The sequence below is a fragment of the Phaseolus vulgaris genome, chromosome 10 (assembly GCF_051622355.1).
Source record: "Phaseolus vulgaris cultivar YP4 chromosome 10, ASM5162235v1, whole genome shotgun sequence".
Lineage (NCBI taxonomy): Eukaryota > Viridiplantae > Streptophyta > Magnoliopsida > Fabales > Fabaceae > Phaseolus > Phaseolus vulgaris.
Window position 1 is genome coordinate 34,930,337 of NC_143507.1, and position 16,879 is coordinate 34,947,215.

Here is a 16,879-nt window from a genome sequence, read left to right on the forward strand (position 1 = left end):
TCATCTTTTTAGTCATATCATGGTTGGGGCGAAACAGGACATTCCTAATTAGATTCTAAATGAGTCTGGTCGTCTCACTCTTAAATCGGCTAGGACTTTTTTCTTGGATGCAGGAGTTCCCTGTGGTTGGGGTAAATTTATCTGGTCTTCATATATTCCGCCTTCCAAAACTCTTGTCCTTTGGAAAGTTTTTCGTGGGCGACTTTCTATGTGTACGCTTTGTGAAAAGCACGAGTAATCTATTCAACATATGGGTTTTGGTCTAATCCCCCCATATTATTGTATTTTCTTTCTTTTTCTTTTTTTTAATAATACTTTTTTCACTACAAGAAAATCTGCAATTATATACAAATATTTACATACGGATAAAAATCTGTATATAAAATAAACGTTTCATACGGATTATTCCGTATGTAAACCAAAGGTCCATTACATACGGAAAAATCCGTATGTAACACAATTAATGTTAAAAGAAAACAACAATAGACGGGATTCGAATCCAAATTCCTTCCATAACCAAAAAAGCATTAACAAATACACCACACAAGTTCTTTTATCATATTAAGATTTTTATTATACTTATTATTATTAATAATAATATAAATATTATTATTATTATTAATATTATTATTAATAATAATATTTATATTATTAATAATAACATTTATATTATTATTAATAATAATATTAATAATATTTATATTAATAATAATAATATTATTAATAATATTTATATTATTATTATTAATAATAATAAGTATAATAAAAATCATAATATGACAAAAAGACCTTTTTTGGTGTAGTGGTTAAAACTTCTCTGGTCACTAAAGGGACATGATTTTGAATTTCATCTACTAGATGTCAAGTAGCGAGTGATGTCTAACGTAAAAGCTTAAACTTCCTTCTTTATTTGGTTTTACATCGTTATCTCCAAAATCAACCCATTTTCACATGAATAAATTTTGCATAGTCTTCCTTTTATGACAATTTCAAATCCTTTCTCCACCAAGTGACTCATACTTTGGAATTGTTAATTGCACAAATCCACTCTTAGCTGTCATATTTTATCTAACATTCTACTCAAAATCAAACTCTTTTAAGTGAACTATATACCAATGATTAAACTTTCAAAGTATTGAAAGAAGTTAATACTAATCGACAAATACAAACGGACTACAAAATATTATGAACTCAACATAATAGAATTGTTGATATATTTTCTCAAAAGAAAGATATAGGCAATTTCTTCGTGTATTCAGTGACTTTTGATCTGCACCCAAAAATAATTTGAATTTTCAAAATTGTCCTTCATTTTGAAATTGAAAATCCATAATTCAAAAATACATTTCCAAAAAAAGGAATTCATAACAAGTTTTTGTGTTCTGAAAATTAAATTCCATAACAAAATTAGAAAACCAAGATCTCATTCCAGCAAAAACAATTATGAAATAAAAAAAATACATTTTGAAAAAAAATTCAAGAAAACAAAATCCAAAAAATTCTGAAAAATAATTCTAGAAATTTGAGTAAAAGAATAGAATTCAAGAAAAGTGTTCTGCAAATTCAAATCCATAAATCTATTATGGAAGACCAATTTTGATATCCACCTCTTATTTAAAAACTAAAAAAGATAATTTTCTTATTTCACACTAAAAACATCATGTGCAAGAATCAATTTCAAATGATTTATTTGGCTATTTTATACTGTGAATGGAATTATTTGTATTTATTATATAAATTAGATTAATTCCATCCGAATGATTCTCCACTGCACATGGTGGATTTGTGGCATCAAAGTCAAAACTCAACCACTCTTCTTCTCTCGCAACCTTTCTCCGATTATCATTTCTGGTAGGCAATTAATTCTGTTTGGTTAGATGCAGCTTTTGTGTATAAGCGTGTTACATTCATGAACATTCACTTGTTGTTTGTGGGTGAACTGTTCGAGAAATTTTCCAGCTGGGAACTTCTGCATTGTTTGGATAAATTTTTCAACTTTTTCAGCTCTCATACGTGTTTCTTTACGGTTTTGAATTTTATTCCACTCTCTGCCAACCCTTCATGGAATATGAATGAGTATACATACATACATACATGGTGTGTTAAAGTTTGAAAACAGAAAATGGAAACTATTATGAAGAAATGGGGCATTGTGAGTGTACCCAAATTTTCCTTGATGATCAAAATCAAGGGCACTCCTATTCTTCTGTTTTGTGGTTATTGTAATAGGCTCCTTTTGTATGTTAATCAATAGTAACATGTTGATAATTTATGGCTAGTTTTAGTTACACAATTCCTCTTTTATTGAATTGTCCTCGTGTAATTCATTACTGAAAGAATCTCATCCTTTTGATCCTGAATTTCTAGAGATAAGACCTTTTCATTTGCCAGTGTCTTCTACTTTAGTAGTTTTGTAAACACTGTCAGGATTAACTACTACCAGTAGTCTAAAATAAAATAAACCCCCATAACGTGTATTGAAGTGGAAAAGAAAAAGTTAAGCTTTTGAGTGTTGATATGCTACAATCTTGCACCACATTACAACTAGAATTAACAAAAGATTATTTCTCTTTCCAAACTTTTACATGATGAAAATAGGGTAGGTTGACAGTGTTTAGGATTTTAGAATAAGATTGAAAGTAAGAATAAATATATTCATAGTTTGACAGTACCACTTTCCAGGAGTTGAATCATCTATGGCAATGGGAGACAAGCACAACCACAAAGATAATAAGGAGCTTCAACCACTCCTTGTGTTTGGTCCTCCAACAATCTTCCCAATTTTTGAAGCTCAAAACTCTCACACCTACCGTTTCCTCAAAGCTTTCTCCTCACAATTCCCTCTCCACCAATTCCTTACTGAGCAAAAGGTTGACCCGTCATCTATTCAAGTCATATTGTGCAACCCTATACAGAAGATCCCAGCAGATGTCATCCGCCTCCTCCCATCACTCCGTATTATTGTCACCAGCAGCGCTGGAACAGACCACATAGACTTGGTTGAGTGCAGCCGTCATAATATTCAGGTTGTCTCTGCTGCTGCAGATCATGCCGGGGATGTTGCTGAAATGGCTGTGGGGTTGTTGCTTGATGTAATGGGCAAAATTTCTGCCGCTGATCGATATGTTCGGAAATGGGGTCCTTCTATGCCCTTGAATCTTTCTTTTGGTTCCAAGGTACTACTTATTCTGCTTGTTCTATCTATGCATGTTCTTTTCATAACATGGTGTATCTATTCTGTGCAAATGTTTCCGATTTCCTATTTCTATTTTAATGATGATTTTCAATAAGTGGAGTAGTGTCAAAATAGTCTCCAACGCAGTTTTTCTATTACACTCTACTCTACTATTAGTAAATATCTATTGGAAAGTACCAAATCTTGAATGGAGATCATTAAATAAAGAGTAAAACCTACACAACTGTGATTGCTAAAATCCAGTCACAACATTTGTCTATTTTAACAATATCAACTCTGACCAAGTGCATGTGTGGAGGGGGGAGTAGGTGTTTTTATGTTTTTAGTACTCTTTAGAATAGAAAAAATAAAACATAAATTTTGCGGGCATGAATGATAACCAGCACTCAGCTTTGTGTTTCAGCTAAAAGGCAAGCGAGTAGGGATTGTTGGATTGGGAAAAATTGGCACAGCAGTTGCTAAAAGACTTGAGGCCTTTGATTGCAGAATTATGTACAATTCAAGAAACCAGAAGCCATTGGTCTCCTACCCCTTTTATTCTAATGTTGTTGAACTTGCTGGTAATAGTGATGTCCTTGTGCTTTGTTGCCCATTAAATGAACAAACAAGGCACATAACCAACAGAGAAGTGATGTTGGCATTGGGGAAAGATGGATTCATTGTCAATGTTGGCCGTGGAGCTCTAATTGATGAAAAGGAATTGGTGCAATGTTTGATGGAAGGGGAGATAGGGGGTGCTGGCTTGGATGTGTTTGAGAACGAGCCTATTGTTCCTAATGAGCTCTTTGCATTGGATAATGTGGTCCTCTCCCCACATGCTTCTTCATTTACTTCAGATGGTTTCACTGAAACATGCAAACTTGCAGCAGAAGCTCTACAAGTTTTCTTTTCAAGTAACTGACCTAATACTCTAGTCTTGCATGACTAAATTTATTTTACATCTAAATTAGTGTTCTTCTCACCATTACTCTTTTGATAATTGCATATAAGTTGAAGCAATTGATGGATGCCATTAATTCAAGCATTTGAGAGACACTGTCGACATGCATACACAATAGTGTAATCTATGACTTTCAAAGTAAGCTCAATTGGTGTGTGAGATACATGTAAGCTCTAGTCCTACTTTTTTTGCTTTGATGAAACTAAGATGTTTCTGCATGCATTCAGTTCATCTAGTGGAAGATGTTATATACATAGTTATAAGATTAACTTGGTGGTAAGGAGAAAATGAAGGAAAAGAAAAGATAGGTGGGAGGTTTGAATCTTCTGCTAACAAAAAACAACATATTAACAGTTAACATTTGCTGATAAAAGAAAAAAAAAGTGGAAAATGTTATATAACAGTAGAAGGCTTTGGCTGCTAGATCTTGTTGCAAAATGTTCAGATAAAACCTTTGTGTTTCACTCTAACTATTTCCATTATGAAATAAGCTGCATCTATTTTGGTATTTGTATTTATGTTCAAGCTTGACATTTTTTGGGAGCTTCACCCCTTCACAATATTTGTCCTTGATTATGAGAAGCATAAGAACAATGTATTGGCAGTGAAGAAGGATGAATTAATTCCCCTATTAACATGGCTATTATGAAAATTATAGAAGTGAAACAATTGTGACAGAGAATGTTGCTCTTGGTAAGTTCCCTTGGTGGTGAGTGTGTTCAAGTTTTCACATGAAGCACTTTATTCTTGATTATGCAAACTTTTAAGTTGTTACTTGATAACACATTTAAAATATATTTGAATAAATTTCTTTATAAAGCATTTCTAGAAATAGAAAACAAAAAAAAAAAGTGAATTAAATTTCTCTTGTAAATTTAATTTATGCATTTTTTTCTCTGTATTTATGCATTTTAACTTCTGTAAAAGTTTATATGCATAAATTGATTTTAATTTATAGACAAAGTTCATTATTTTATAAATACTTATGAAGAAATTAATCTAAATTAAATATAGGTTTATTTGATAGTTTTATATAAAACATTGACAAAATTAGAATGGTTGAAGGTTATTTTGGAAAGTTGAGTGACTTACATTTTTTTTAAGAGGGCAATTGGAACAATTTCGCTCCACTCCTTAAGGAGTCATTCAGAGCCTTTTAATTTTTCTAATTTTTCTACATAGATTAATACTTGTTTTTTTATTAAGAATGAAATAAAAGGTGCAAGAAATAGGAGAAAACGAAATAGAAATGCTAGAATAAAGGAAAAATAGAACAAAAAAAAGTGAAAAAAAAAATTTACTGGGTTGGAACTTGGATGAGTAGAGATGAAAGTGAAAAGAAAGAAAGCAACTGCAGTTTTTTATACAAATAAAGAAATTATTTATCCAAAAAATATGAAATTTGTGCCCAATCAAAAAAATATCTTCTTATAGAACTTATTTTATTTTAAAAACTTAATACATTAATGTAAAAAAATATTACAACTCCATTCAGTTTCATGAAGAAAATGATTTTGATAGATCTCACTAATAGAAATTTCTTTCCCTTATCTTTTATCAACCCATCCAAACAATATCACTTTTTTTTCTCATTTCTCTAATTTCATCATCCTTAATTCAGCATTTAAGTAAAATATTTATTCCCTGGACTTTACTATTATTCAAAACTTGTATTTCTGAACAATTATTTTTTTAATTGAAATTATTAAGTGATAAGATTTATTATGTATATTATATTATTTGATCATTATTCTCATTGACAAGAATGCAAATTCTAAAGATATGTTTATGAAGTACTGTTAATCATTAGTCATATTACCTAGAGCTTAGAACTGGATATATGAATCAGGATCTGCAAAATGGCTGTTTCTTCCTGCACCTCCATATATTCTTCTCCCACCTCCATACATTTTCATATTTCCAAAAATACCCCTCCGTAATATTTCAGATTACATTATTCGGAAGTCTTTTTTTAAATTCATAATTAATTTCCAGATTACATAATCCGGAAGTCTTTTTTCAGATGCATGATTGGTTTCCAAATTATGTAATCTGGAAGTCTTTTTTAGCTTTAAATGCATGTATGGATTACATAATCTGGAAGTTATTTTATGGGGTGGTACAAAAAGGTTAAAAATGTATTTTTCATGTTGTGTATGGGGTGCCAGAAGAACCTATGGGGGTGCAGGAAGAAACAGTCCTGCAAAATTTGGCCCAAATAAATTACGGGTCTCTAAAGATGAAGCTCAATTAGGAGCGTTGCATTCTGCACCCCCATATTTTAAACCTGCACCGCAAATAATTTTAAATGATAACTTTGTCCTTCTGAAAATAAGTAATGATGTGTGGGTGGTGGTTGGTAGTGGTTGATGTGCTTGAGGTTGCTAGTGATTATTGTGCTTGGTGGCTACTGTTGAGTTGCGAGATGGTTGTTGTAGCCATTTTAGTCTTTCGTTTTTGTTTTAAGTTGAATTTTGTAATGTATAATTCAGTGGACTTCTGGAATTGTAGAATCTGAAATGTGAAATGTTAAAGGTTCAATTTGTGTATTTCGAAACATAAAATATAAAATATGTATTTTGAAACATATTCTATGTTTTGAAATAAATATATTTTGAACTATATTTTGGACATACTTAGTATCATTATTTTGTTATTTTTTTTTCAAAGAAACATATCTTACAATACATAATGTATTAATGCATTTAGATTGTACATTCTGGACGGTATTTATGATTTTATAAGGTATTTTTAAGTCTGGAAATATTAAACATTATGAAAGGTATTTCAAATTTTGAAAATACATACGAAATTGTACAATCTAAAATGTATTAATACATTTCAGACTGTAAATTCTGAAATATATTTTTTGAATCTGGAAATACATATCAGAATGTACAATCTGGAATGTATTTTTTCAGGGACATGTTTGTCATGTCATCCTCTCATGAGGATGCATAATGTAATGCCCCTTAATTAGATAGAAATCATTTTTTGCCATAATCACTTTATAAATTGAGGGTGTTTCTTTTTGCATCCTACAACTTCTATCTACACCTACATAAGGGTGAGTAAAATATCAAATTGCTCTACTTCTGGATTACACAATCTAAAAATATTTCTTTATGAAATTTGAATTTTGAATTGTGCAATCTAAAAGTCACTTCCAAATCTAAAAGTCTATTTTGAATCCAAAAGTCTATTTCAGATGGCATAATTAGAAATCAACATTAACTTCAAAAATTGTGTTTTAAATTGTGTAATCCGAAATCTAATTTTGACTCCATAATGTATAATTTGAAATTTGAAATTTTGTTTAGAATTGTAGAATCTGAAACACATATTTTTGAAGTCAAAATTTGTTTCCATAATATATAATCTGGAAGTCAAAATTAGTTTCCATAATGTATAATTTGGAAGTCAAAATTGTGTTCAAATAACACAATTCGAAAAACTTTTTTTTAATTCAACCCAAAAGTCAATTTTGCCTTCAAAAATGTATGTTCTAGAAGTCAAAATCACATCCAAATTGCACAATTTTAAACATCTTCAAATTACACAATCCAAAATAACATCAATGTAAAAATCCATGTGTTGACAAAAAAAAAATAAAACTCAAACAACTACTAACCTTCATATTTAATGAGTTTCACTTCAACTCAAATAGTGTGTCAATATCTAACTTTTGACACTTCACTTCCACCTCTTCCTCCTTCATTCACTCTCCAAAAATCAACAATGGTATGCCTAGTCCATTACCATATAGTAGAAGAAGGATAACAAGAGTGTTTTGAATTTTATGAAAGTGAATATGAAAATTATGTAAGTGAAAAATAAAACAAAATTTAATACATTTGATCGATATTACATTTATATATTTTTGTCCTATTAACATAAAAAAAATTACAAATTGTATACCCATTGTACAATTCATTTGATTAGTTTCTATTTTTTCCACATGCACACAACAAACATCTTTGTTGGATATTATTATATATAATCAGATATTATGAGATATTATAGATATTGTTAGATATTTCATATTTATGTAATGGGCTTAGTCCATATGTTTCTTTTCCTATATAAACATAACACTATGTGTTCAATATACACAAGGAATTTACCATATTCTTTCTAGTAGTTTCTTCCTGCACCCTTACATTTTCTTCCTGCACCCCCATAATGTTATGCAAAGACTATATTGTCCTTATTATTTTTTAAAAATCCTAAAATGCCCTTAATTCCTAAAAACCCTAAAACTCTCACTTTCCTTTTCTTCTTCCAGTGCAGCCGCAACTCCCAGTCTCCAAACCTCCATTCCGTGCGACGCCATTCTAGAACTCCACTTCTCTTAATGCTTTAGGGTGATCTTGACAACTTGAAGGTAAGTAAAATTTATAATTTTTGGATCTGTACTTCTATTTTTTCTTCGGATTTTCGTTTCCACACTTCACCTATAATACCTAAGATAATGCAATCCAGTAGTTTTACGGAATAAATAATCCGTATATGTTTTTTCACATTCCGGATTATGGAATCCGTAGAAATCCCTGATTAATTCTTTTGGTAAAATTTCGGATTGGTAGTTTCGGTAATATTTCGGATTGCTATTTCTGGTAATATTTTGGATTGATGAATTCGTAGCACATTACTCAATCCAATTTCCAGTAACCACAAAAACTTCATAACCACCAATGATTCTAAAAAAAACTTAATTCTTATCTCTAAAACCCAAGCAACACTTCGGCAACGCAGCCTACTCCTCCACCTTGCTATGCACAACTACAAAGACCCTGCACCAACACTTGAGATGAATGAAGAAGATGAATAGTGGCAAATAAACTACAGTGCCCTTTTTCAAATAATAAGTCAAGGTCAGTTTTGGAATTTTTATAATTGTGGGGTGCAGGAAGAAAAACATAGGGGTGCAGGAAGAAGAAGCCATCCTTTCTTTTCCTTTAATATGGTATTAGAGCATAGGGTTAAGATTCAATTTTTATTGTTGAACCCACTGTTTACTAGAATTTTCCAGCCACTGCCCCACCGCCCTCGCCGGATCCTCGCCGAAGCCACGTCAGACCCTTGCTGTAAGCACTACAGAATCTCGTTGAACCATCATCGGAGTTGTCGCCGGAATCTCGCCAGAGACGCTGTCGAAATCGCTGCTGGAGCCTTCATCTTTGTTGCTGCCGCCAATTGATCAGTGACTGGATTTGTCCTTATCCTCTATGGCTTCTTCCGCTGCCGCTGCCACTGTGGCTTCTTCCACTATCATTATGTCAGATCCGTCTATTTATACTAATTATGTCAATGTTCATCTCTCCATTGAAAAATTGGATGGAACCAATTATGACACTTGGGTATCAGATATTAAATTATGGCTTAAGACTCAAGGTTATGTTGATCATCTTACCCATCCTAATGTTGCTGAAAATGAGGTTTCCCGTTGGTTGAAAATTGATTCTCAATTATGCATTGTTATCAAATCTACCATTCACTCATCTTTAAAACAAATTTTCGTATCTATGAGATGTGTTCAGAAGTTTGGGAACAAGAAAAATTATTATACACCAATGATACTCAACGTCTTTATGTTGTGTGTCAAAATCTTCTCACAGTTGTTGCTCCCAAACGTCTTGATGGTACAATGACAAAATATATGGGTAAACTTCATACTCTTCTTCATGATTTTAATGAGTTACTACCTCTTGCCCCCACTCCTTCTCAAGAACTAGAACAAAGATCCAACTTTTCATGTTATTGGGTTTACATGACCTTCCTGATGATTATTCTCATGTTCGTGATCAAATTTTGGGATCTCCTATTGTGCCCAATTTTACTTCCACTTGTTCTACCCTTCTGCGTGTGTCAGGTAAACACACCGCTGATATAACGTCTCATGTTGATGACTCTTCTGCTTTAGTCTCTCAGCATAATGATCGTACTCACTCTCATAAGTCGGACAAAGGGCGTCACAAGTGTGACCATTGTGGCAAACTTGGCCACAAAATTGACAGATGCTATGCCTTACATGGTCGTCCTCCTAAATCTGTTGTGGTTGCTCAAACTGCCCATGTGCAACCTTCTACTGTGGATCATACTTCAATTGATACCCCAGGTCAGCTTGCTATTTTCAATGAATTTCTTAAATGGTATGAGGATCGTCAAAACCCTAGTTCCACAGCTTCTATTGCACATTCAGGTACATCTTTTGTTGGTCTCACTCACTCCACTTCCCTTGGCCCTTAGTTTCTAGATTCAGGTGTCACATATCACATTACTGAATCTTTTTTCTCTTCCCTATCTACTACGGGTTATTTACCTTCAGTTACCATGACCAATGGATATAGGGTACCATCACATGGTGTTAGTACTGTTACTCATTTTGATATTTCCTTTGTAGTCAATGTGGTGAATTAATTTCTTAATTCTCCATGTGAAGATCATTGGAATGCTGTCATTCATATAGTGAAGTACATTAAAGGCTCTTTTGGAAAAGGTTTGTTATATGGTCATAATAACCATACTAAAGTCGTTTGTTATTCAGATGTTGATTGGGCAGAATCTCCATCTGATAGAAGATCAACTTCTAGTTATTGTGTCTCCATTGGTGATAACTTGATCTCTTGGAAGAGCAAGAAACAAAGTATTGTGGCGAGATCTAGTGCAAAAGCATAATATAGAGTTATGCTCTCGGTTACTTGTGAGTTTATTTGGCTTAAACCATTACTTAAAAAATTGCAATTTGGAGAGGTCACTCAAATGACACTTATATATGATAATCAGGTTGCTCTTCATATTAGCTCAAATCCAGTTTTTCATGAAAGGACCAAACATATTGAGATTGTTTGTCATTTCATTTGAGAAAAGATTATATCGGGAGATATCAAAACTGAGTTTGTTAATTAATTCAAATAATCAATTAGCAGATATTTTTACTAAACTCTTATGAGGGCCTAGGATTGATTACATTTGTAACAAGCTGGGTACATATGATTTATATGCACCAACTTGAAGGATAGTGTTAGATATTATTAGATATTATGAGATATTATAGATATGGTTAGATATTTCATATTTATGTAATGGGCTAAGCCTATATTTTTTTTTCCTATATAAACATAACCATATGTGTTCAATATACAAAAGAGATTTTCTTTTTTTAATAATCTTGATATCATAACATGCTATGATAATCTCTTTTAAACTATACCTCACTAACTTTTTTAACTTTCTTAACCTTTTCAATTTATTCAAAGGCCCTGACTCTGAATGAATGGAGACAAATGTATAAATTTAGGAGATGCATAACATTAAAATTTAAAATCATTGTAACTTAAAATGAGAGGTGGAAGTCTCCATCTTTGGCTCCAATTCCGTGTGTATGAGATACATGTATCCATAATTTGGCCCAGATATAAAGAAGTTTGGAACACCTAAAAAATTCATAAAAGCTAAATAAAATTATTCAAATCTTATTTGTGATTAACTATTTTAAAAGCTGAATAAATTTTCCCCATATATACATTAAGAGAGACAATATATATAGATCTTTTACTAATGATTTTGTAGCCCATAAAAATAAGATATATAGATGAGAATTAACAAGATGTATTACATTAAACTTTGATTATAAATTCTAATTAATTAAGGATTGAATTTCTAGAGGTGTTCTTGTGTGTATATTTCGATGGTTATGAAAAAAACCCATACATTAGGTGATTTAGCACTGTTGTGCATCTAATAAGTTATTGCCATCAAATTGAAGTTGAAGACAAAGTGGAGCCTTATTTTACACAAAATAGTTTCAAGTAAACGAGAGAGGGAGAGAGCATGGTGGAAGTGAAGTTTTTCTTCACAAATTTTCCTCACGAGTAAGCGGAGAGGGACATGTGGAAGATTTTTCAGAGGTGGGGAAGGTTTATTCACGTCTTTATCTCAAGAAGGCTAGACGCTGGAAACCGATGGTTCGGGTTTGTGAGATTTCAAGGGGTGATGGATGCACATGTCTTAGAGAGGAGGTTAGATGCTATTTGGATAGGTTTGTGGTAAATCTACCTAAGTTTAGTAGGAAGGAAACACATAAACCAGAGTTGGGTGGTGAAAGGAAGAATGAACAGGCTAGGATGACTTGGAGGCAGAAGAATCCACCACGAACTTTTGCTCACGTGGTCAGGGACGGCGACGAGTCTGCTTCTAAGAAGACCATGGATAATAGTGTGGTTTGTTTTCAAGTTGCAGTGGAGTCTACCAAGTGGCTGGAGGAATGTTTCGTAGGGAGACTCATTGAGTTAAAAAACGTTATGTCCATTAAGGAAAGTTTCTTTTTGAGTTGAATTAATTCTGTGAAGCTGAGGTCCTTAGGGGAGAAGTTTGTGCTGCTATCTTGTGATGAAGTGGGATTGTTAGAGGAGATAGTTGCTGGAAACAAAGATTTATTAGACGGAATTTTCAAGTCTATCGTTCCTTGGGATGATAGCTTTGCAGTTGGCAAAAAATTCGTTTGGATCCATTGCAGAGGTATTCCGTTGGCACTTTGGAGTAACCAGTGTTTCGAATCTGTTGGGTCTCTCGTTGGTGCGTTAGTAGAGGTTGACAACGCCACGGTAACTAGGGAGGTAGTCGAGTTTGCTCGGTTGCGCGTCAGAATCCTGGTAGGAAGTGACACAAGGATGGTAAAGCAAGTACAGATCAATGGTACGTTTTGCAATGTTTCCTTTGAAGAAGAGAGTGAGGTTTCGTTAGCTATGCAACGACTTCTTGATCACCAATGGGGAAGGGTTTGCGAGGAGGAGTCCCAAGCAAGTATGGATGAATGCGGAGAAGGTGGTTCAGTCAACTCATTGGAATCGGAGCTAGGTGAAGGGTTTGTTTCAAAGGAAGGAGAAGAGGAAACGGTTCAGTTACCTGCAGAGGTGAAGGGAAGCATGCTAGGTGGTGATGGTGGCGCATGGAAAAATATTTACTGCGGGAATTTTTTAGATACGTTAGGTGGAGTAGATTGCAATTCTAATTGCAATTCTAACTGTGGGGTAAATTTGTCTAGCATGGGTAATTTTTCCAGCTTTGGAAACCCAACAGTTTTTTCTAAAAAGCTAGAGGAGAGTAATAAAGTGAGTGGGACCCAGTCAGGTGGTTGTGCAGAAAAGCATCTTGGTCTTAATGGCACATTAATTGCTCAGAAGAAGGAATGGTCAGATGACCTAATCTGTGTTGGGCCCATCTTGGCCCAAGAAAGACTTGCGAGTAGAGTTGGGAGTGCGCCTTCAGCAGCGGCGGCAGCAGATGCCCTGTGCGTCGACGCGGGGGAGGTTGCGGGTGCGAAATCGACGAGAACAGCAGCAGCTTGCGGTGACTCCGGTGGCTGGTCCGCTCGCCTGAGCGAAGGGTTCTCGTCGTCCGTTAGGGGAGCGGCGTTCTCCAATGACGGGGTCTTGTACGTCGACCTGTGCGCGGCGGTGGGAGGCAATCCTCTGCTCACGTCGCCCTCGAAGCTTAGAGCCACCGTCGGAGATGGAGGTGGCGACATGGGGCGGAGTGGAGGCGATGGAGGAAGTGAAGGTGTAGGAAGTGCGTATGGGAGGGAAGAAGAAGCAGGCAAGGTGGTGGCAGACAGTAAGAGGCCCGTAAGCGGAGGTGAGAACGCGGTTTTGGTTCCTGGTTCGTCAAACAGTGGTGCAAACTGTCAGATGGATGGAAGTCTAGTAAGCGGAGAATTCAACCGTGCCCCTATAGTCAGATTTGGAGGAACAGGTGCACAATTTCGTGCGCCATTTGGTCGCAGTCGAAGCGCCGATAGTATTGCTAAATATGATTCCAAGCTTAATTGGTTGAAAAATAAAAAATTTGAAGCTTTTAGAATGTGGAGCATAGGAAAGGAACTTGGGTTCTCCTTTAATGGTGATGAGGAAATTGTTATCAGCAAGTTAATGTCATTGGAAAATCGTGATGGCGGCGAACAGAAGGTTGGTAGGAAGGAGAGAAGTGTTTCAGATGATGAAGATTGTTAGTATGAACATAAGGGGGTTAGGAGGGAGTATTAAACGAAAATATATCAAAGATTTGATCAGCAAGGAACAGGCGGACATGATTTGTTTACGAGAGACTAAATGCCCCGAGATTAGTAAGGAGTTGGGTTACATGTTGTGGGGTTCTAATGATATTGAGTGGATTGAGGTTGGTGCTAGTAATAACGCAGGAGGGATCATAACTATGTGGAGAAATAGCCAGTTTCATTTGGTCAACTCTGTTAGAGGAAACAATTTTATTGTTGTTGAAGGAGAATGGAAGGGCGGTGGAGGGGCTCAAGTTGTCATAGTTAATGTCTATAGTCCAAGCCATTTAAGGGAAAAGAAGGTTCTTTGGGAGGAGATTAGTGAGTTCAGACGACTTCAAAATAACAGAGTGTGGTGTGTTATTGGAGACTTTAATTCTGTTAGAAGACAGGATGAAAGAAGGAGTTTGTTTTCAGCGTCTGACTATTCTAGAGAGATCAGAGGGTTTAATGACTTTATTGAAAAGTGGGAGTTTGTGGATGTACCTATGGTAGGTAGAAAGTTTACTTGGTACAAGCCGAATGGGTCTGTCAAAAGTAGAATTGACAGGGTCTTGGTGTCTAGGGAATGGTTGGACGTGTGGCCGGAGTGTAAACAATTCATTTTAAGTAGAACTGTTTCAGATCATTGTGCCTTAGTGTTCAAGGACTCGAAAGTGGATTGGGGTCCGAAACCGTTTAGGAGTTTGGACGTGTGGCAGGAGGATAGCAGGTTTAAAGATTTTGTGAGGAGCAAGTGACATAGTTACAAGTTGTAGGGGGAAGCATGTTTATCTTTAAAGAAAAACTGAAAAAGTTGAAAGCTGATTTAAGAATTTGGAATAAGGAGGTGTTTGGCTATGTGAAACTTGAAGGGGAAAAAATGCTTAAGAAAGTACAAGAGTTGGATGCAGGAGATGATGCAAGTGATCTAGATGAGCAAGGAAGGGAGGATAGACGGGTGACGCTGGCAGAATATAGTTAGTTCCTATTTAAGCAAGAAGCTATATTGAAGCAGAAAGCTCGACATCAGTGGTTGCAACATGGGGATCTTAATACAGGCTTTTTTCATTCAGTTATTAAATGGAGGAGGGCGAGAAATGGCTTAAATGGAGTGTTCGGGACGGCCTTTGGTGTGACAATAAAGAGGTTGTGAAGGATAAGATTAGGAATTTTTTCAAATCACGGTTTGATAGAGTTGAAGGGGTTTCTGTCAGATTGGATAATGCTGCTTTCAGTTTAGTTTCTGGGGAGGAAAATAGAATGTTGGTCGAAGCCTTTTCTGAAGAAGAAGTTAAGCTTGCAGTTTGGAGCTGTGAAAGCTCGAAAAGCCCCGGTCCTGATGGCTTTAACTTTGGCTTTCTAAAGTTCTGTTGGGAGATTTTAAAAGAGGATGTTATGAAGGCAGTGAATTAGTTTGCAGATAGAGGAAGTTGGCCTAGGGGGTCAAATGCATCTTTCATTTGTTTGGTTCCCAAGATAGATAATCCGCAACAGTTAAACGATTTCAGACCTATTTCTTTGGTAGGTTGTCTATACAAAATTGTTTCAAAGGTGTTGTCTCTTCGATTGAAGAAGGTGATGAGTAAGCTAATTGATCCCAGGCAATCTGCTTTCCTGAAAGGAAGGGGTTTATTGGATAGTGTCCTTGTGGCAAATGAGGTTTTAGAGGAGGTGAAGCGAAGGAAACAGAGGTGTGTTTACTTTAAAGTCGATTACGAAAAGGCCTATGATTCTGTAAGCTGGGAGTTTCTTTATTACATGCTTAGAAGGTTAGGCTTCTGTGAAAGATGGATTAAATCCTTCTCGGAATCTTCCTCTGTGTCAATGCTTGTAAATGGGAGTCCTACCTCAGAATTCTGCCCGAAGAGGGGTTTACGTCAAGGCGACCCTCTTGCGCCTTTCCTGTTTCTTATTGTGGGGGAAGGGTTGGCAGGTGTTGTAAGGAAAGTTGTAGAGAAGAATTTAGTGGAAAGTCTGGAGGTTGGGGTGGACCCTCTTGCGCCTTTCCTGTTTCTCTCGTTGGCAGGAAGAGTGTGTCTTATTAAGTCGGTGCTTTATGCCATTCCGTTGTTTTATTTATCCATGTACAAACTGCCTGTTGATGTGTTAAAGGAGTTTGAAAAGGTACGAAGAAGGTTTTTATGGGGATGGGGAGATGAAGGAAGGAAAGTAGCGTGGGTCTCATTGAGAAAGGTGTGCGAACCTAGAGAAGCTGGTGGTCTTGGAATTTTGAATTTAAGGCTTTTCAATGCGGCACTGCTGGGAAAGTGGATTTGGCGTCTGGAGACTGAGAAGGATGGTGTGTGGGAAGAAATTCTTGAATCTAAATACGGAGGCTGGAGAAATTTGCAAGAACAAAGGAGTAATGCTAAGGATTCCAGTTGGTGGAGAGACTTGAAGGGGGTTTGGGGGATGGAGGATTGGGGTAAATCCTTTGAGAATTGTTGCGAGTGGAGAGTGGGAGACGGGAAGGATATTTTGTTTTGGAAAGATGTTTGGGTGGGCAATGAAGATCTGAAAAGTAAATTCCCAAGATTGTTCTTTTTGAGTGGTAATAAAGAAGGTAGTTTACAGTCTTGCGGGGAGTGGGTTAATGATAGATGGGAGTGGAAGTTAATTTGGAGGAGAGGTCTGTTTGATCGGGAAATATACCCCAACTGTTACAAGAAGTGCATGGAAAGACCCCTATCATGAATTCTGTAGATAG

The 16,879-nt window shown here is 35.4% G+C and overlaps 2 protein-coding genes across 3 annotated transcripts; both read left to right on the top strand.

Moving 5' to 3' along the window:
• Positions 1-1,667: 1,667 nt before the first annotated feature.
• Positions 1,668-4,297, top strand: LOC137819130 (glyoxylate/hydroxypyruvate reductase HPR3). Of its 2 annotated transcripts, XM_068622892.2 has the most exons (4): positions 1,668-1,851; positions 2,683-3,176; positions 3,600-4,089; positions 4,187-4,297. In XM_068622892.2, the coding sequence occupies exons 1-4, from the start codon at positions 1,758-1,760 to the stop codon at positions 4,210-4,212; spliced, it is 1,104 nt and encodes a 367-aa protein (XP_068478993.1). In that variant the 5' UTR covers positions 1,668-1,757; the 3' UTR covers positions 4,213-4,297. The 2 variants fall into 2 exon arrangements, with proteins under 2 accessions (XP_068478993.1, XP_090152904.1); XM_090296778.1 differs by having other exon boundaries at positions 3,600-4,297.
• A 9,925-nt stretch (positions 4,298-14,222) lies between these two features.
• Positions 14,223-14,930, top strand: LOC137817948 (uncharacterized). Its single transcript, XM_068621173.1, has one exon. The coding sequence runs from the start codon at positions 14,223-14,225 to the stop codon at positions 14,928-14,930; it is 708 nt and encodes a 235-aa protein (XP_068477274.1).
• The last annotated feature ends 1,949 nt before the right edge of the window (positions 14,931-16,879 follow it).

Excerpts from the sequence above, each read along its gene's own strand:
- LOC137819130 (XM_068622892.2), top strand. The coding sequence starts at position 1,758 with ATGATTCTCCACTGCACATGGTGGATTTGTGGCATCAAAGTCAAAACT. Across the intron at positions 1,852-2,682 it reads TTCTCCGATTATCATTTCTG|GAGTTGAATCATCTATGGCA; the intron begins GTAGGCAATTAA and ends ACCACTTTCCAG. Across the intron at positions 4,090-4,186 it reads TCTACAAGTTTTCTTTTCAA|TTGAAGCAATTGATGGATGC; the intron begins GTAACTGACCTA and ends ATTGCATATAAG.
- LOC137817948 (XM_068621173.1), top strand. The coding sequence starts at position 14,223 with ATGATTTGTTTACGAGAGACTAAATGCCCCGAGATTAGTAAGGAGTTG.